The sequence below is a fragment of the Malania oleifera genome, chromosome 6 (genome assembly GCF_029873635.1).
Source record: "Malania oleifera isolate guangnan ecotype guangnan chromosome 6, ASM2987363v1, whole genome shotgun sequence".
NCBI lineage: Eukaryota > Viridiplantae > Streptophyta > Magnoliopsida > Santalales > Ximeniaceae > Malania > Malania oleifera.
In genome coordinates this window covers 2,722,512-2,744,028 of record NC_080422.1, presented here as the reverse complement: position 1 = coordinate 2,744,028, position 21,517 = coordinate 2,722,512, and the positions used below count along the sequence as shown (strand labels likewise).

At 38.2% G+C, this 21,517-nt stretch overlaps 1 protein-coding gene across 1 annotated transcript in view; it reads right to left on the bottom strand.

The window, feature by feature from the left end:
* The window catches only part of LOC131157139 (protein HLB1), a 52,204-nt gene that overhangs the window by 16,561 nt on the left and 14,126 nt on the right, over window positions 1–21,517 (bottom strand). The window contains exons 2-11 of the mRNA XM_058111051.1: window positions 15,555–15,686; window positions 7,950–8,019; window positions 4,710–4,823; window positions 4,175–4,258; window positions 4,034–4,084; window positions 3,904–3,933; window positions 3,669–3,731; window positions 3,469–3,534; window positions 3,190–3,312; window positions 2,797–2,832 (exon numbers count right to left, since the gene is read on the bottom strand). Of these exons, the coding sequence (XP_057967034.1) occupies window positions 2,797–2,832; window positions 3,190–3,312; window positions 3,469–3,534; window positions 3,669–3,731; window positions 3,904–3,933; window positions 4,034–4,084; window positions 4,175–4,258; window positions 4,710–4,823; window positions 7,950–8,019; window positions 15,555–15,686 (769 nt within the window). The remainder of the gene's footprint in view (window positions 1–2,796; window positions 2,833–3,189; window positions 3,313–3,468; window positions 3,535–3,668; window positions 3,732–3,903; window positions 3,934–4,033; window positions 4,085–4,174; window positions 4,259–4,709; window positions 4,824–7,949; window positions 8,020–15,554; window positions 15,687–21,517) is intronic.

The following is a 21,517-nucleotide window of genomic DNA, read 5'->3' as shown; positions in this document are numbered from 1 at the left end:
GATGAGAAAATTGAATGCTAGCCAAGGGTGTGGATTCCAACCACACCCAACCCATAACCCAGGCAGTTCAAAGAACAGAGCATGTGGACTTCTCAGTCTTAAACCCAGTACCAAATGTAACAAGTTTGGCATAATTTGCCAGTATGGATAAGGGAAAATCTGTAGGTTATCTAGTTGGGAGCCAACAGCAAGACATTTGTGGATTGGGATGCACAAAGCAGACAGGGGTATGTATCCCTCCCTATTATGATAATGTGCCAAAAATGAAAATCAACCAGGAAGGGCTCAGACTTGATGAACACGGACTACTGTGTCTGTGTTCAATATGGAGGCATCCCTCCCTATTATGATAATGTGCCAAAAATGAAAATCAACCAGGAAGGGCTCAGACTTGATGAACACGGACTACTGTGTCTGTGTTCAATATGGAGGCTGTAACAGCTTGAGATAGTCTCATATTTAGTGCCAAAGCAGTTGAGGAGAAAAATCACACGCTTGCGGATGACAAAATTGCATTTTCAATAATCAAATGCATGCTCAAATGGCACAATGTGTGTAAAGAAAGGTCATCCTATGTAAGATGTATTTTGTTTTAGGCCTAATTTCACTTTTCATTTGTTCCCCCCTCCCCCCAGCCCACTGGTCTGAGTAATTAAACTTTGCCTACCACTGGCTTGGCCCAATTTGACTTTGCCCAAAGTTTAAAAAGTTGCACTTAGCCCACCTGTTGTCCACTCTGTTAAGCACCATGAAGCCCAATTGCCCACATGTTTCTAAATGGTCATGTACAAGTCAGATGGCATCAAAACAATGCAAAATTTCAAAAAATTGTCCTTTAACCCACCATCTGTTTTTTATAATCTCACTTTAGCAAACCTCTCATTTTAAAAAAGTAAACTTGATGAACCTCCACATGATAATTATTTAAATCAATGTTTTTAAAGGCGTAGGCATACGGCGAGGCGTTTTACTTGCCTTTTGAGAATTTGTTTTTTAAGATAAAAATTTGTTAAATAAATTATATATATTTAAAATAAAGTAAAAAATTAAGAAAATCACAAATATAATGTAAAAAAGAAAAACTAGATGCACTTTGCAAAATACTTGTTCGCCATTCAAAAATTGCTAACTTGAATACATGACATAAATCATGACAAGAGATAGCTATGCGTTAGCCTTTTTGGAATTTGGTATTTTAGATTGAGCCTCAAGGCGTTTTAAGCATGCCTTGCCTTGAGGCGAGCCTCAAGGCAAGCCTCGATTTAGCCTTTTAAAACACTGATTTAAATATATACATAGACAACATGGCTTAACTGTGTTGAATTGCGCTGATGTCAAGTGGGTAAAATGCAACTTTTTTAAGCCCTGTGTTGGCAAAGTGGAATTAGAAAAAATCCTAAATGGGTAAGGTATGCTTAACTTCTTGTACGGGGCCAAACCAAAACTGTTTCAGGCAGTTTTCCCATTTTTATGGATAAAATAAAAGCCATCTAAATGTGCCAGAGACTACAAGTACACACAAATACACAAATTAGCATAATATAAAAATTCTTAACTATCATCATGTATGTAATCTTAAATGTTATTCCAAACTGAAGCACCAGATTTATCCAGTAGAGCTATGTTCCAGTCTGTTTGCTTTACTGTTGATGGAAGTCTTTTATGACGAGGAAACCAACAACAAAAGTTTTCCAACCAATAACTCAACATCATCTTACTTAAGGTCCATCTGGTAACGGGTTCAACATTGTGCAGGTCTCACAGGTCCAAATGCAATTATAGCGAGTCAAATAGCTTTGGTCCATTTGGTAATGGGTTCAACATTTTTTAGGTCTCACAGTTCCAAATGCAATTATAGCAAGTAGAAAAACCATAGAGGTTGCCCATAAATATGTATAAGATATCATCTAGAAAATTTGATACAATCATCTACCTACAATGTTTAATAAGCTCTTAATTTTCTTAGGAAATTAGTTTTCTTTATTATGTTTTCTTTTTAAAAGAGGCAGTGACACATGAATTCGCATGTGCATTCATAACACAAAACTATCTACCAGCAATTATAGAACTTAGCCAAAAAAATTGGGGTAGGAGAGGGGCCCGACAGGGAGGATAAAATTACATGCTATAAGATAACAAATGTCAGACATTTCTGCTAAGCATGCATAAAAATTGAGACAAATGATTGACATCTTGGCACTATATCAAGTTAAATAACAAATGCTAAGACAAATGAGAAAATCCTTACACGTATGAGAGGGGGAGAAGGGAGAGAAATATGTTAAAAATGAAAAGACAAACACACTTTTTTTTTTGACTTTTTGGAATCTGGTTACTTGGTCTGGTGGGTCTTTGCCACTACTACTGAGGAACTGGCCTCACCATTTGGCCCAATGAGGAACCCCAGACCAATAGTCAGTCTTTGACTGGTCTACTAAAGAGCCCACACCCCTATTCAGACAGAGAGCAAGTTAAAGAAGTGGCTTTTTGGCACAAGAGGGTCGAGTTTTTCAAAGAGTCTTTATCCTTGAAAACACTATTTATACAAACAACAAAGCATTAAGTCCAGCTGCGTGAGATTAGCTAAATGAATCTTTTTGCTCCATTTTGCTTGATCCAAGGCATTTTATCCCCAAGTGAAATTTCACAATTAAAGCAATAAAAGAATTTAGGGTTATTTTCAAAAAACAAAAAAAGGCAGAGAAAAATGGAAATTTTGACATGACAATCTAGCAGTAACACAATCATTTAATAATGGAAGAACATCCAATGAATTTCAGTAAAATAAATACTGACCATGGAGCGTACGAGTTTTAATGCACTATGGTAAACCTGTAAACAAAAAAATATCAAGTGAAATTTTTTTTACTAAGCAAAAGAAGAAAATGAATGCAAAACATGTTCAAAAATATAATAAATCATGAAAAAACTAAGAAATAATTTATAAGCTTTATAAAAAGCCATTCCAAGGTCTACTTTATTACTCTCCCAGCTCTGAATTCTCAAACCAGACACAATTGGGTTGTGCCCAAATTGTTGGTGACAAAAATCATGTACTGAGTTGCAAAAGAACATTAATATTATGAATCTAGCTCAGACGAGAAAAGGAGCTTGTGACTCATGAGTTACAACTGGTTCAGTAAGACACCATAAGAAACTGAGCTGAAAAGAAAAATGTGAGGTACTTACTGAATAATTTGGCTTCAATGCATGAGCAGCAGCAATATAGATAGCAGATTGGCTATACAGCTCATTAGGATCTTTAATACTAGCTGATCCCCCAGTTCTCAAAGTGTCCTCTGCTAATCCATACTGCAAATAATAAAATCAAAAAGTGCAAGAGATATATCAGTCATTCATGGAATGATAAGACTACAATGCAGAAATTCCACTGGAGTCAACAATGCAATGAAGTATGAACATAGAAAGGGTATAAACATGCATAGAGAAACAAACTAACAAACCGACCAGAACAGTGCCAAGGTTGTAAATTGCCCTGTGGAAATCAAATTGTAACCGTATTGCTGCACGGAACTGCATCAAGGGTAAAGGTACCAAAAACATAAGGCGGCAACTCAGTCATTGAATAGATACAAGTAACACAATTTCCATAGCCTATCCATGAATATTTATCCAAGCACCCTTGAATCTCCAATTAACATTTTCACCTTACTGATTGCTGATCTTACAATTGCTTCCTTTTCCCGTGTCTGTACAATAGCACTGAGTTCCTAAAGTGCAAATTTAGAACCTGACATTAAATCAAACTACCAAGCACAACCAAGGGTACCCAAAAAAATTCAAATCAAAAGCTCAAAGCAAAATAGAAAGTTGCGCAGTAGAAGATTAAAATAAAACAAAAGAAGGTGATTCTCTCAGACAACATTTGTATAGATAGTCCACCTGAAGAGCAAGACCCCAGTTGTTAAGTGCCTGCAACACAATTTTCTAGGAAGTTAGCACCAAGGGAGAAAATGTGAACTACATGCAATCTCAACCAGGCTTAAATGCTTATTTAGGAATTAAGACATGCCTGGGGACTATTCCAATTGAGTTGAACAGCTCTTTCATAGTTTTTTGTTGCCTGCAAATTAGACAATGAAACACATTTCAGTTGCCATTGACATATAATAAGTATGGCATAAGTGGAATGGCAAAGCTACAAAGGTCAAACCTGCTTCCATAGTTCTTCAGCTTCCTTAGTGCGACCACGCATTTTTGCCCGATCAGAGATTGCTATAGCCCAATTATAGAAAGCCTAGACTAGAATAGTGACAAGTTACCATTGTGGAAAATAACCATTTAATGCAATAAATCAAAATACCAGCTCATTTTCAGAAACATAGGGCACTCAATCTGTAACTGTAGGTTGGTCTTTTATTGATTAACCCCCCCCCCCCCCAAAAAAATAAATAAACAAATAAAGTCATAAAAAGGGGGAAAAGAATAATCGCAAGTAATGCAAAATTGGAGTCTCTAAAAATAAATAATAAAATAAAATGAAAAACAGATCAAACATTAAAAAATATGTATGTTCACAGATGCGTGCAGTTAAGCCGGCACTGACACTGCAGGCAGTTTATTCAAGATTTAATTTTTTACATGCTCAATCTTTGAGGCACTAAAAAGAGAAGGGGGGGGGGGGGGGGGGGACAAAGAAAGGAAAAAAAAAAGAGCAGCTTATCTGATAAACATATGCATATACGTACATCATGAAGTGTAGGGCAATGACGGGTGGCCTCATCATATTTTTTACACGCCTCCTCCAGCAAAGCATCTTTAGAAGATGAACTAGAATCGGGATCAACATTATCAGCACTTTCCTGCACGCCAAATTAAGATCATATGAATAAACTGCACTAGTAAGCACTCAAACACCATCATTCTAAACTCTCACTAACCCTTGATTACAAACTAATGGCCATCTCTCTCACGTCTGCCGTAGAGAACACGGAAAGGGGAAGAATAAGAGAAAGATTAGAAAAACACACACAATTCAATCCATTAATCTCAGGCCTTCAAAATTGTATTACATCATGATTATTTATAGGAAAATGAGAAACATCAAAAGTACAATAAAACCCTTATATTAGAAATCTATGAGACTCCATAATTAAATTAATCCCCAAAGATAATTCCATAAGATAAAATAATTAATTATTAACTAAATATTTAATTACTAAAGTGACTCATTGCACTTCTACCCCTTGAGACAAGGCCTTCAAATAGGCTCGAACCTATCTAACCACATGGTGGCCATCCGTCCCACATCAACTCTCCCTGGCTGAGAAAAAAAACTCAACCTCATTGAGGTGGGAAAAGGACAAAGAATACAATCACTAGAATAATGGTAAAAATGCTGCATAAGAAAGCAATGACAGAGCTTCAACTTCGCCATTAGAAAATCACAGGAAAGATCAGTTTGAACTTCTTGTTGTCAACGGAGGGAGCATCAACAAGGCCATCACTAGAAAGTGTAGAATAATAGTTGTCGTTTTGCATAAGAATGGCATTGGGCTTCAACTTCTCCTTTGGAAGACCACAAGAAGGCATCAGTTTGTAATTATTGTTGTCCATGGAAATTTTCCTAAGCATTGTGGAAGGCATCCCAGTCATAACAACAGCCTTCATCCAGGCTGCCTATTCAGAAGACTTGTTTTGATTTTTTTTTTTTTTCTAATCAGCAAAGAATGCCACCCAAGTACAAAGGAAACAACAAGAGAGATCCATCCCTTACTGAAGAGCATCCAATGAAATCAAGGATTACACAAGAGTCCCTCCCAACCAGCCCAGTATGCCAGCAGAGATCATAGCAATTCAACGGTCCATGAATGCCTGAATGGGAGAAGCAATTCCTTCGAAAGCTCTTTTGTTCCTTTCCCTCCACACTGCCCAAAAAATAGCAAGGGGCGAGGGGAAGAAACTTTCTTCCTTGTTTGATGTGATCCCTTTCCAAACCCACAGTTCGCCCTCCACCATAGCTGCAGTGACCCACTTCTGCTTGAGCATGGAAATGGCCAAGTTCCACATTTCAATTGTCCAAGAGCAATGTAAAAGGATCAACCGTTTCTGCCTGCTCCAGGCATAAACAAGAGGTAGCCCTTTTTCTGAAGATTGTCCATGGTAAGGATACTCCCAGAGTTGCTTCCCATGTGAAAAAAGCAACCTTCATAGGGGCTGCCATTTTCCAAATTAGTTCCCAAAGGAAGTTGGTGCTGCACTCAGCCAGGGAGCTAAGGTGTTTATAGAATGATCTGACCGTGAAGTTTTCATCCTTGTTCAAAACCCATTTAGGCTCATTGGAAGTGGCTTGAAACTGGATCTTATACAGACTGCGGTAAAAATCTGTTAGAGGAGTATCAGTCTCCCAATCAAAAGTACTCCTATTCATGGGAATATTCCAAACCATCCCTGAGTTGTTACCAGAGCAGATTGGGATAATATGCACCTGCTAAGGCTTGATATACATTGTTGGCCCACAACCTAACAGCTAAAGCTGTTAGGTATCTAACATGGTATGTTAGCCAGGAGGTCCTGTGTTCTAGTCTCATACCTGCATTTAGTCTCATACCTGCATTTATTGCTTCTTGTTACAAATTATCTTATTCCCTATCCCTCCATGTGCAATTGGACTGGCATGTGCTGCACAGTGTTAAGGCTTGACATACATTGCTGGCCCACAACCTAACAGCTTAAGCTTTTAGCCTTTAAGTGAAGTGGTAATCTAACATGCAAGAATTTGACCTTCTCATGTCTTCTTCTTCTTCTACTTCTTCCCTTCTCCTCTTATCTCTTCCTCTCCCCATGTCTCTCCCTGAACCTTATTTGCAACTGTCTCATGCCAGTTTGGTGTCAGAGCAGCCTTCAGACCATATACACAATCTTTTGCTGCTGCCAATATTGTCATGGACCAGAACAAGTTGCAGTTATTTTGATTTAATTCCAATTGTTACCAAAAAATTTTGCAAACCAAAGAAGTTCTACGAGTTACACAAAGCATTCAAGGAAAATTGCAATTGCAAAACCAAAGCACTCTTCATGTACATTGCTGAAGAATCAGCTGCTGCAAGAGTTGCAAACACCATTTTCCAATACCATCTCATGAAATCTCCCCCACAATCAAAAACAAAAATCCTCGAAAAGCCTTAAAAAGCCACCTAATACAAAATCTCTAACTACTGCTCCTCTTCACATGGCTATCTATGGGCATGATTTACTTAATGAATTCAAGTTAGCATTTTTTTGAATGGCGAACAAGTAGTTTACAAGTTATACTCTTTTTTTTTACATTTTATTTGTAACTTTCTTAATTTTTATTTATTTTTAAAAATATATGTAAGTTGTTAATATACTTTTATCTAAAAATAAAATTCTAAAACAGCTTACACCTCAATATCTTAATGCTTACACCCGGGTTAAAATGCCTCATCTTAAGTCTTCGCCTTTTAAAACATTGATTATGATGATGATGATGATGATGATGATGATAATGATAGTAAACAAAAAGGGGGGAATGTCATCCCACAGCGATGAAAGACAGGACTACTTTTGTTGCATTAAGTTGAATTCTCATGAGAATCCAATACTACCTAAGGTAAAGGTTGGTTTTGAACACCCATGTTTTGAAGGTATCTTGCATTCCGAGGAATCCAAAATACCAACCATGTAGGATTCACATGGGGTCCCAAACGTGGGCATCCAACATTCAGCCCCCACTCTCAAGGAATCATTTAGGACAACCCTATCCAAATGCCCCCTTCATGTGAGCATCCATATGCTCCTAAATTACAACACACTAATAAATGCGATGCGGGTAATCAACAGAGAAGTTGTATCATATGGTTCAAGTAAATACATAACAGTTGAAAAACATGAGGAAAGAAGATATGTGCAACCAATATTACAATCATAAAAATAAAGTGTGATGGGCGGAGAGAATGAAACCAAACCTGAAGAACCAATGCCCAGTTATAAAGTGCATCATAATCCTCTGGGTTCCTCTCTATTGCACTAGCATACCTACATTCAGCAACAGGATGATCATGGAAAGATCCAACCCATGCTAAGATTACAGATCCATAAGCATAAGTTACCAGTGAACACAAACCTTTGGAAATCATAAGCATAAGTTACCAGTGAGTACTAATATATTAACAAAAGAAAGAAGTGTACAGAAACAAGAAAGACAAAACACAAAGACTATAGACTACCCTGAAGATTTTTCAAAATGACAGACCTCTTCGCAACTTTCCAAAAATTGCAGTGGCCTCCTTTATCAGTGAGAAGCTAAATACGTTTAACTATGCCTACAAAATGGCAATTTGCCTATTTTAGTTTCATTCTGTAAAGCCTCTTTTTCTGGTACTGGTGTTGGAGAGTCCCCCCTGCCACTAATGTCGCCCCTATTGGGTCCCCATCAGCCTCCTCTCCCTTGGCCACTTCACCTTCTACTTTTTGTTGTCTAGACCCCACACTACACAGTCTACACCAACAGCCTCGAGCAACATTGCACTGGAAAAAGCACACATTCAGCCTCAACACCTTGCTACAAGCCCCGTACTCTGGGTTCTTTATCTTGATTTATGGCTTCATGGTCTCTTCCTTGATTGTGCTTCTTTGTTTCTAGTTGTAGTGAATAAATGTTGGTGATTCATTATTTGTTGACATTCAATCTGAAATTCACTGTAGTTATTAGCAATCGAGTCCCTGTACAGGATGTTGATTGGATTTCAGCAGGCTTAGTTAATTTTACCAATGAAAGATAGAGAACCTGATATGGACTTAATTTCCATCTGTCACTTTCTTTTTTTTTTACTCAGCAGTCTTATTTTTGTTCTTATTCAGCATTTGCTCAGCCAATTTTGTATGGCATTTTCAGTTGGTGGGAAGTGGGGTTTTCACAGAAGATGTCTATGCTAATGTTTTTATCTATAGATTAATTGAAATTTTTTCTTCTCTCTGCAGTGTTCGAGCGGAACTTTTTCTGTTCAATTGTTATGGACAGTTACAGCAAAATGGGTCAATCCTTTTTCAACAGTAGCTAGATGCTTCAGTGATCAGGCTTACATGGAAAGAGAAGAAGAATAGGAGGAAGAGTGAAATGGTTGTAGTTCACCAGCGATGAAGGTTTCTTAAACTGAGAAAAATACAGGGAGAACATGGGAATTACCTTACCACCAAAAAGGGCAAAAATGTCCAAGTTTGTACATGTAACCAAGGCTGTTTGAATTAGGATGATCCTACGTAGGATCGTTTCTTTTTCTTTTTTCTTTTTTTTTTTTTTGAGTGGGGTAAGGCGGCCGGGGGTGGTTGCAGGATCATAGGATCAGATCCAGGATCATAAGATTCTACCTGCTAGGCAAAATAACCAAAAAATCATATGGAATCAAAAAAATCAAGAATTACAAGTACCAAATAAGGACAAATTGACAAATCACTATGCCATCTAGTACGGTAGTAATCCATTGTTCTTTAAAAACATTAAGGGGTGTAGCCATTCCTTCATAAGCTTTCTTATTCCTTTTCGTCCAAACCAACCAAAATATGGCAAGGGGAACGAGAGGCAACGCGTTCCTCCTCTCCTTACTAGCACAGATTCCATTCCAAGCCCAGAGCTCGTCTTCCACTATTCTAGCAATAACACATCTGAATAAGGAAACCAAGTCCCAAAGGGCTCTAGTCCCCAAGCGCACTGCAACAGGATTTGATCAATAGATTCCGAACATTCGAAAAATAAGAAGCAGACAAGCACCTGTCCCGGCAGTGAGCCCCCTTTTTCAATGGTTGTCCAAGGTCTTTTCCCAAGAGTTGCCTCCCATGCAGAGAAAGCAACTTTAGTGAGGGTGTTGTTTTCCAATGCGCTTCCAAGGAATGTTTTCAAGAGTTTCAGTCGGAGGAGTGAGTTTCCTATGGAAGGATATAACAATGAACATGCCTTTAATATCCGCGGTCCACTAGGGATCATTTGTGGTGTTATCACAGTGTTTTTGTATAAGCAATCAAAGAAGCTGGTATGTTGTTCCATTTCTAAATCAAATGCATTCTTGATCAAAGGAATGTTCCAAAAATTTCCTTGGTCACAAGCCTTGCTGCTAAGCGGACATTGTCCCCATTCCCTACCTAAAGACTAATAAGAGGGAAGAAATAATTCCAACATTTCCTGATGTATTTCCAAACTCTTAACACCATAAAAGGCCTCTACTGGCTTTAGTAGTCCACCCATTATGTTGAAGACCATACTTCGAAGCAATTACCTCCCTCCAGTGATTATCTTTCTCCCTTATAAATTTCCAAATCCGTCTACCAAAGAGAGCTTTACTAAAAGTAGATAGGGATTTAATCCCTAGACCACCATTTCCTAGAACTTGTTTAATAAACCCTCATTTTACCAAGTGGTATTTAAATTCCTTCGCTTAAGCTCCCCCCCCCCCCCGCCAAAAGGATGAGCAGGGGATAGGGTAGAAGGGCATAAAGTACATCTTTGGAGTTTTAATAGGGTGTTCTTACAAGAGTATGCCTCCGACCCTTGAGAGAGATAATTCCTTTTCCACTTTCTTTCAAATCTTGAGGCGATTGGGTCTCGAACACCTTTGCCTTTGAATTTGGTCCAAGAGAAAGGCCTGGGTAAGTAATTGGATGAGCAGCTAATTTGCCCTTGGAATGAGTGGTCCCTCAATTATGTTCCCAAAAAGAATAAGCTCATTTTTTCCCCAAACTCACATTCAAATCAGAAACTGCTTCAAACCCCAAGAGGATGTACCTAAGATTAAGGATCTGATAAGGGTCATTTCCGCAAAAAATGGTGTCATCCACAAACAGGAGATGGGAGACTTCCACTATCCTCCCATTTATTCCAATGCTTAGACCCTTAAGGAGGCTTCCTTCAAAAGCCTTTTTCAACATCAAGCTTAAAACTTCCATAACCAAGATAAACAGTTGCCTCAAGCCTCTGGAAAAGCGAAAAAGATCCAACAGGCAAACTATAAACAAACACAAAGAAGAATGGAGTTGAGATGCATTGATGAATCCACCTACGCTATAAATCCCCAATAGCCATTTTTCTGAGAAAATAAAGGAGGAAATCCCAATTCACGTGACCAAAGACTTCTCCATGTCAAGTTTGCAAACCAACCCATTCTTCCTTTATAAAGGAATTCACAACTTCAATAGCAATAAGGGAAGCATCTGTGGCCTGCCTTCCTGCTACAAAAGCATGTTGGTGTAGGCCAATGACCTTTGGAATTGATTTTCTAAGCCTTGTAACAAGGACTTTGGACAGGATCTTATGGATACTCCTCACCAGAATAACAGGGCAAAAATCCTTGATGTTGCAAGTCCCAATTTTCTTGGGAATCAAGATAATAAAAAGCGGAGTTCATACTGTTCACAAATCTGCCTATACGATGGAAGCCATTAAAAATGCTGGTAATATCCTGTTTGAGGGGACCCTAGTTAGCTTGAAAGAAAGCCAAAGAAAAACCATTAGAGCCTGGGGCTTTATCTCCATTACTTTCCTTCATAGCTTGGAAGATTTCCTCCTCATCAAAGGATCTTTCAAGCCATTTGTTGCTGGTCTACGAGACACTTGTAGAGATCACTAATGCCACGTTTAATATCTTCCATTTCAACAAAAGACTTGCCCTGATTTCAATTCTGAACAGAGAGTTGAACATGCAGTTAGCATTTGCTCTTCAGTGGAAAAACCTGACCCTCTTTAAGCCAAAGAGCCCTCGATTTCTGTCTCCAAGCCATCTTTTCCATGATAACGACATCAGCAAGCTCTTTTCTAAGAGAGCCACCCGTCTTAGAGCATTGAAGCCATCCTTCTTGTCCAGCTCCTTCAAGCCATTCAGTAAAACAATTTTCTTCCACTGCATTTCTGAAGGTGCTCTTTTTTCTTTTTTTTTTCGATAAGTAAACTTTATTGAAGAGTCATCAAGGGGATGCAAGTCCATAGTACGGTAAATCAAGCGCCCTGAAGGGTGTCGCATAAATCAAAGATTACATCATAATCATTTCACCTTTTGTCCTTCAGCCCCTTCAGTTTCGAGGCAACTATAAAACTAGTTTTCCCTTCAAAATGGAGGGCAGTCCACCATTGCTTCACCAGGTCACTAATCCCACCCACACCTAATCCCATCTGTAGCCAGCAAAATGGGGAAATGATCTCAGATGGACTTTGGGAGAAGACCTTTGAAATGTTCTTCTGAATCCATGGAGCTTAAGAACCTATAAATCCTTGAAGAAGATGGGGTCTCTAGAATTAGACGGGGTGAAAGAGCCTCCAATGAGGGGAAAATCAACAAGTACATTCCTTTTTTTAAGATAGCAAACGAAATTCATTAGATAGAAAAAGGATTTACAATCAGCAGAGACACCTCCTTAACAAAGTCTGGGAAATCCCAAGGGGGAAAAAATCAAAAACGTTCAAAAACAGCCCAAAAAATCGGCACATTCTAAGAAGTCAACAGAGCAAGCCAACCCCGCTCAATATCTGAGAAACATATCCCCTTGAAATAACCATTACCCACACACCACAAAGAAGCCAGAAAATGAATGTTCTCCCACACCAACAAAAATGCTAATTTCTTCCCTGAACCCCAAAATACGGCAAATAAAGCACTAATCCATAGCACTTTTCCTTCATTCTTCCTCCCAAACCCAAGAAAAGATGTTCTCAAAAGCTCCTCCACTGTCCATGGACAAACCCAACTTTCTCCAAAATAACTGAATAACTTGTTCCAAACATTCCATGCAAAATTACAATGCAAGAAAAGATGTAGAGCAGATCCTGAGCAGTTAAAACAAAGAAAGCAAATATCTGGAGAGAGAGCCTTTAAAGGCCTCCTAATCTGCAGCAAGTTATTAGTATTTATCAACTTGGTGGTAGGAAGAGCCGGAGAAGGAAGGTCATCAAGAGGGAACAAATGATATGGATGAACCAGTACTTCGATTCACGCCTACTTTAGCTCAGGAATTGATTCTACAAATTTGAATTTGCAAGTCTAGTTGTCTTGAAGCCTTGAACTAATTTTTATGTTGAATAGTATGTGTATGACTATTTTATGTCAAACCATTTCAGCTTTTGTCCTTCAGACCCTTTAGTTTCAAGGCTACCATAAAACTAGCTCTCCCTTCAAAAAAATGGAGGGCAGTCCGCCACTGCTTCACCAGGTCACTAAAGCCATCATGCTTAAGCCACATGTTCTCAAATTGCAGAGGAGTCAGCCCCCACCTAATTCCACCCATACCTAGCAAGATGGGGAAATGATCTACGATGGGCCTAGGGAGAAGACCTTGAGAGACCCAAGGGAAATGTTCTTCCCAATCCATGAAGCTTAAGAACCTATCAATCCTTTAAAAAGATGGATTCTATCTAGAGTTAGAAAAAGTGATAGAGCCTCCAATCAGGGGAAAATCAACAAGTGCATTCTTGTTGATGATGATGAGGAAGGTCAATTTGGTGGTATGGATAAGGAAGGTCATCATGAGGGAACAAGTGATATGGATGAACCATGACTTCAGTTCACACCTACTTTTAGTTTAGGAATTGATTCTACAAATTTGAATTTGCAAGTCTAGTTGGCTTGAAGCCTAGAACTATTTTTTATGTTGGATTGTATGACTATTTTATGCTAAAATGTTTAAATGCTTATTTGAACCTTGAAATTTTGACTGTTATGATGAAAACTTATTGAGAATTTTATATTGTATGATTTTCTAATTTTTAATGAGGTTGATATTTTGAAGAAGGAAATTAATATGATCTTACATGAATTTGAAAGGTAAGCACTAAGCACGCACCTCACAATTCTTAGATATCTTGTATTTTTATCATCCACAATTATGTATTTATAATTTTATGAATACTCGATTGAAATTATAAACAAGTCATTATTTTTACACTTTTACTTCTTACAAATATAGTATCTTATATAAATATACAATTTGTGGCATTACCTCTCACGTGCGTCCCGTCGTGTCTCAGGTAGCTTGTCTGTTCTTTCCTCTTACTCGATTTAAAGTGGGTAATGGCAAAAATGTTCGCTTTTGGGAGGACATGTGGGTGGGGAAGTCTTCATTGGAGTTGAAATTTCCTCGTTTATTCAAGCTCCCATTGCTACATAACGTTCCCATCAGCTTCTTCATTTCTTTTGAGGCGGATCCTTTTTCTTGGGATTTCTGTTTCTATAGGAATCTCAATGAAAGATATTGAAGAGCTCACTGTCCCCCTTTCTTTATTGGACCATCATGTTCCTATCCTTCATGAGGATGGGAGAATGTGGGAGAGTAATTCCTTGGGTGCATTCATTTCTAAATCCTTTCTCACCTTTTAAAACCTCCCTTCCCCTACCTTTTTCCTTCGAACTACATTTCTAGGACGGCTATCCCTAGGAAGATTCAGGCTTTTGGCTAGACCGTGATCTTGGAAAGGATTAGCACGCAGGATTTGCTTCAGAGGAGAAGGCACCATAAAGCTCTCAGTCCTAACATGCGCTTCATGTGTTCTGCGCAAGCAATGAAAAAATGCCCATCTTTTCATGCATTGCAGGGTAGAACTGGACCTATAGAATGCCCCTTTTTACTCTAGCGGTAGGACAGTGGGCGGCCCCAAGAAAGGTGGGATACTTGTTATTGGACAACTTCTAGGGTTTTGGAAATAATAACAGAAGAGCTCATTGATTTGTAGCTGCCTTTGCTCTTTGGTCAACTTCTATGATTTTTAAAGGTCGCTCAACCTGTCCACGATTACTTTGGGATAGAGTGGCTTTCCTTGCATCCCTCTCGGTGCACTCTCTTGGATTTTTTCAGGGATTACCGCTGTCCAACCTAACGAGAGATTGGACAGCAGCACTCTTGTAATTGATACTTGTACTGTTTTTCCTGGTTCTTTTAGTAGTTTATAGTTTTTTGTATCTTTAATTATCGAGGGAGGACTTCTTGTCCTCTTTGTTTATTGTTTTAATAAAATTGTCTTCTATCCAGAAATATATATATATATATATATATATATATATATATATATAAGGGCATCCCCAGGCCACAAGGCTCCCGCTTTGCTAGGATAGGGGGAGGGTCATCACAGTATACGCAGCTTTACCCCTGCTTTTATGCAGAGAGGCTATTTCCTTCGGCTTGAACCTGTGAACAACCAATCACAAAAGAGCAACCTTATAGTTGATCCAAGTCCGGCCCACATATAATTCTCATTCTCTCTCTCTCTCTCTCTCTCTCTCTCTCTATATATATATATATATATGACATCCACGAGGTGGACCCACCAGTCCAACCAACCCCAAGTCAACCACCCCTCTGGTCTTCAAAACCATGCAGCAGACCATAAAACAGTTATAATAACGTATACATGATAGTAAGCAAGAATCAATATCATTAGGCCTTATATCCACACTGGAATTTTGTTATCAGAATAGAAGTAAACAACCATTTGTGATATGAGTTGAAATTTGTGAACATTTACTACATCAAAGTTCGATAGTCAATAATAAACTTGAGAGGACTTTAACTGTTGAATTAATTGCAAAAAGAATGCATACCTCCCAGCAGCAAAAGTTAGAATCCGTTGGCGAGACCGACCCTCCTCGTCAACACCTGCAACCCTATTGATCAAGTCCATGGCAACATTTTTCTGGTCTTTATGTTGTTGCTGTTGTTGTGTGCTTTCTTTACTAGAAAAATTCAAAAGCAAACAATTGGAAAACTGATTAAGAAATAAATAAATAGGACAAAAAACTGAAATTTAAGTAACAAAAAAAGTTATATACACATAACAGAGAACATCATAGTTATCATAATCACAGACACAAACTTCTCCCAAGATATTACACCAACAGAATATATTTAAAGGAATACAACTATCAATTACGAGAGTAGTACCAGATTGTCCTATGAAAAAGAAATTTAACATTACAATGGAAAGCATTTTACCTAACAGGAAAATAGGAATTAGTACGACTACAGTCACATATTTTCCCGTGTTCTTTAATCAGCTTCATCCCACTTGCAAGCAATAACAATTTGAATCAATACAGTAAAAAATAATTAGAGGTTAACATCCAATCCTGTTAGGCAGTCAATTCAAATCAGCAAAACCTTGTACCATTACTTGAGCCCCTACTCGAAATCCTTTTTTACTAGTCAGATATACCCAAGATTGTATCTTTTCTCACAGAATTTTCCTCTTTACGGTAAATGCAATGAGAACCAATGGTTAGACTAAATATAATGGTGCCACAAAGGCAACTACTTAAAGGTATTAAAGCAATTTTTTTTTCAAATAAGAAACAATATAGTCTGCTACAAGCACCAACAATATTTCTTTCAATTGGTACATAGAATCTTAAACCCAAATGAAATGATAAGGATATTACAGATACAGCTTGATAACTTGAAAGAAGTAGAAAGGTTATAGATATAAAAAAGGATGAACCAAGTAAGGAAAAACAAGAAGCGAGTTTTGAGGGAACAAAGCTGCCTGCTTTTTTTTTTTGGATAGAGAAAAATATATTAACAGAGGAACAAAGTACAAAGAGAAGAGAACATAGTGTCCTTCAAAGAAAAAAATTATAAACAATTACAAATGAGCAGCCCTCCAATCCCTTTGCAGGTCGGGCAGCGAAATTCCCCAAAGGAACCCAAAGAATGAGCTGAAAAGAGGCAAGAAATGAAACTCTGTCCCATATCAAACGAGGGGGATTCGTATGTTCCTTGAAGGTTCTTAAATTCATTTCAATCCAAAGGTTTCACAAGGTAGCAAAAACTGCACATCTCCATAAAGCTCTTCCTTTTTTAGTTTTACTAAATCTCAATAGCTCACTGGCATAGAAAACCCGACGACCCACAGAGCCGCCTAAGCTTCACAAGAACAAGAGAAGAGAGTGCTCGAAATATAATTAGGCACCTAATGAAGAAAAGATGTGTTTTTGTTTGGACTAAGCACATGGAACACATATCAGGATTGAAGGACTTATAGGGCCTTCTGCGCTAGGTTCATGCGTATTAATCCTTGTTAAATTACCACTTTAACTAAAAGCTTAAGCTATCAGGTTGTGGGCCAACAATGCATATCAAGCCTGAACTCCCCTGCGCATGTAACCCAACAACACATCGAAAGATGAAACACATAAGAAATAACACCCATGACAAGGAATACAATAATGCTTTAAACACCACACAGTAAGTGTGGGCAACAAAACTTGAACCCAGGATCTCCTACAACCAGCTCTAATAGCATGTTAGATTACCAATTTACCAAAAAGCTTAATCTATTAGGTTGTGGGCCAAGTTCCGACAATGTAACCAAGCTTTAACACTCCCCCGCACATGCAACCCAACAGCATGTGGGGAGATGACAAACTATAAATGACACCCATTATAGGGAATACAATAATTTTTAAACACCACATAATGAACGGGGACAATGAGACTAGAACCCAAGACCTCCTGGCAACCAACTCTGATACCATGTTAGATTACCATATTGCCTAATAGCTTAAGTTGTTAGGTGGTTGGCCAACAATGTATATCAAGCTTTAACAATCCTATTAAGAGACGGACCAAATAAATGCCCGGATTCTAAAAGGAACCTTAGCTTTGTAAATGATGTTGCTCTAAGGAAAATGATTAGGAAAGGAGTTTTAAGGAGGTAAAGGAAAAGGATTTATTAGAAAAATGACCCAAAGAATCCCAAACTCTCTCAGCACCCCTATTTGAAAGAATAATAAGGCTCCCAACATGTTATGTGTGATTGTGAGTCCATCAACCTCTCATTCACTAAGATTCCTAAAAAAAGGAAATCCAAAGAAACAGAGCCACTCCCCCCCCCCCCTTTGAAAATAAATAAATAAATAAATAAAATAAGAAAGGGCTGATACATGCATTTTAAAGAGTGGAAGTTTTTAAAAAGGCATGGAACCATCAACTCCAACGACCTCCCACCAACCAATCATCCTCCCAAGACTGAACCTTATTGCCATTACCCACTCTAAAACGGAGAGAGGAAACAACAAATATGCAACCTAGGAAACAAACTTTCAAGGGCTTGCATGAGAAACAATGCCACTTCCTCTAGTGTCAAATGCGGGTATATAACCATGTTTTCCAATGTGCAAGAACTCCCACCCATTTCAATAAACCTAATACTTACTTTTTATCACCTTGTGCCATAAGGAGTTAACTTATAAGAAAAACCTCCTCAACCATTTTCCATTATAGAGATGTTTTTAGAAACAAAATTTGGGTTTCTAAGAGTCTCCAACTAAGTAGGTGATCTCTCTCATTCTCACCAAAACACGACCAAAGAAAGTCATGCATAAGACACTCGTTGGAACTCTAAAAAGAGATAAGAAATAAATGGGCATTTTAGAGAGGGAGGCACTAACTAGAGTAAATTGACCTCCAAGAGATAAGTATGCCGTTTTTTTTTTTACCCCTCCAACCTCATACCAAGCCTCTCAAAATTGGATCCCAATAAGTCATAAAACTAGAGTTGCCTCCAAGAGCAGGCTAATACTGGAGAGTGGCCAACCTAAAGGGGCTTAATATACCAAGACCTTAAACATCTCCAAATCCCCACCGCTTATTAATGTTGGCCGGCCAACAGTCACACCCCTCCCCCCAGGGGCAAGTTGATTTTAATCCTAAAAGATTTTCAAAATTTTTTTAACAATGCAATAAGCTTTCAAAATTTTATAATATTGTCTTTGAGAAACAAAATAGTATCGTTGACAAACTAAAGACGACACACCTCCCCCTCCTCCCTTCCAACTGATAAATCTTTAATCACTTCTCCTACCCATGGTCTTAAAACCCAGACCAATGACCAACCTGATGAAGCTACCAAGTTGGTTAGACCAGTGGTCGAACCAATGATATCATCATAATAAATAAAGCATTATTATTTATTTTTTTTTAGAAAAAGAAATTGTCCATGATAAAGAAAGAATGTAAAATCAGGAGAGAAGACATCTCCACATCTCCTCAACGAAATATGGAAATCCCTAAGAAAGCCAAAAAAAGAAAAAACGCAAGAAGTAAAAGACAACAAAAGAAAATCAACATGCCCTAAGAAGAGACTGCCAATTGCGCTGAACATCTGAAACACACATCCTTTGAAATTTACATAGCCCACACGCCATAAAGAAGCCATAAAAAGAACCTTTTTCCCACACCAACCAATATGATAACTTCTTCCCTAAAAATATATGCAAGTTACATTCCTTCCACAAGCCCCAAAAAACTGCAACTAAAGCACAATTCCACAATGCAATTCCTTCTTTCTTCCTCCCAAACCCCACAAAAGAAACTGCCAAGAACTCTTCCACTGTTCTAGGACAAACTCAGCTTTCTTCAAAGTAATTGAATAACTTGTTCCAAACCTTCCATGCAAAATTGCAGTGCAAGAAAAGATGTGAAACAGATTTGAACAATCAAAACAAAGCATACATATATCAGGAAGGAGAGCCTTTAAAGGTCTCCTCATCTACAACAAGTCATTAGTATTTATCCTAATAAGCACATCCAACCAAAAAAACACTTTGATTTGGGGGGTGGGGGGTTTGACCTTCCATATGACCTTGTAGAGTGGAAAGGAGAAATTTGTCCCAACCAAGAATTCATAGAAAGATTTACAAGAACAAAATCCCAAAGAATCCAACAACCAATATCAACTGTCATTTTTAGGAGATATCCTTCAATCTTCAACATGACCAACAAAGAGGATAACTTAATAGCTTCCGTATCATTCAAGGCTTTCCTGAAGTGAAAATCCCACAAAGGTAAAAGACCACCCAAGTCTGCACTAAAAGAAGAAATGGGATCATTTTGCCCTGAGCTCAAGCAAAATAGGCAAGGAAAATAGGTGGACGGAACAACATTTCCCATCCATAAGTCTTCCCAAAAATGGATATTACAGCCCTTACCCAAAACAAATTTTTTTGGGGGGGAATAAAGTGAGGATAAATCTGAGAGATAGATTTGCACAAACTTTCCAAAGAAAAATGTTAGTATTGATTTACATTGACTTCTTGTTAATATTTTACAAAAATGTTTAACTAAAAGCGCACACATCAGCAAGTTAAAAGCCAAAAAAAATCACATATCTAAGTTTTAACGACCATCAAAATAAAATTTGAAGTTTGTACTACTTCTTTATTTTTATAAAAAATATTCTTTTAAAATTTATTTATTTTTTGTCAAAAAAAAAGTTTGAAGTTATCTATTCTATAAAATTTATATTTCACTCTTAGTCAAAACCAAAATTAAATATTTGAATTAATTGAGGCTATGGGCGTTTGTGTGCAGTGTATCATTAATATATAAGTTATTTCATAGATTAAATTTGCTAAAACCAGCAATTATCGTGGTGGCACCCTGCTGCACTATACTCACAGAGGTCCTGGGTTCAATTCCAAGGGCTAGCATGTTCCAACAACCTTTTTTTTTAAGCAAGAGATGGGTTCTCCCACCTTCAACCCCAGTTCAGACTGGTTCTGCCTGGCTCAGGCTGTATCAGCCGGGTCAACTCCAGTTCACCATAATTCCAGGTTTTGGGAGGCCTAGTGACTGTTACTGGTTGGACTGGCCACTCCAGTCTGGGTCTGAAAACTATTCTCCTCCCCCTGCTTTGGGCGTGCAAAAGCAACCTACTTAAGGCATCTACTTAAAGAATAAACAAAGACAGCACATTAGATCCCCTTACATCAAGTCCCTAGAAACCCTAAATGATTATCTAGGCTAAGCACTAGCAATAACCAACAAATGGGTTGACCTTAAGCAGCCTTTAACCCACTCCCCCTACATAGCCCCAAAGACTTTTCTGTCCACCACTTCAACCCCAAGATCACCCTATCCTAATCTTTCTCAAAGTAAACTTAAAAATTTAATCATTCTACCCCTCTCACATCCCCGACCGCCTCATTAGCAACCAACACAGCATCAAGGATTTCTGTGACTTTAATGAAAGAGAACTGCGCCACGGTCATTGTACCACCCAAAACTCCTCTCAATTTTTTGGATAAGTCAATAGAGCGGTGGAGAAGGGGGTTATGAAAGGTTGGAAGTGGGGAGGAAGGAGTGGTTACGTCACATCTTTGCTGATGGTACTATGTTCTTTCTAGGTGACCACAACTCTTCTTTTTTGAACATTTTGAGCATCCTTTACATGTCTAAATGGGTTTCTGAGCTTGAAATTAACTTGGGTAAGAGTAATATAGCCACTCTTAATATTAAGTGCCAATAGAGTTAGGGAGTTGCCATTGTTAGCAATGTGGTATTTTGGGTTGGCCCTTGTCTTACTTTGGGCTCCCTAAAGGTGGCTATCCTAGGAGAGGAGGGGCATTTGGGATCCAGTTATGGGAAGGGTGTCTAAGCGTTCAGATGGGCGGAAAGAGGCGTTATTTTCCTTAGAGGATTACTCTAGTTCAAGCTTCCATTGCTAGTATCCCTTTATCTATCTTGTCTATTTTTACAATTCCTTTAGGTATCTCTAGTAAAATGGAGA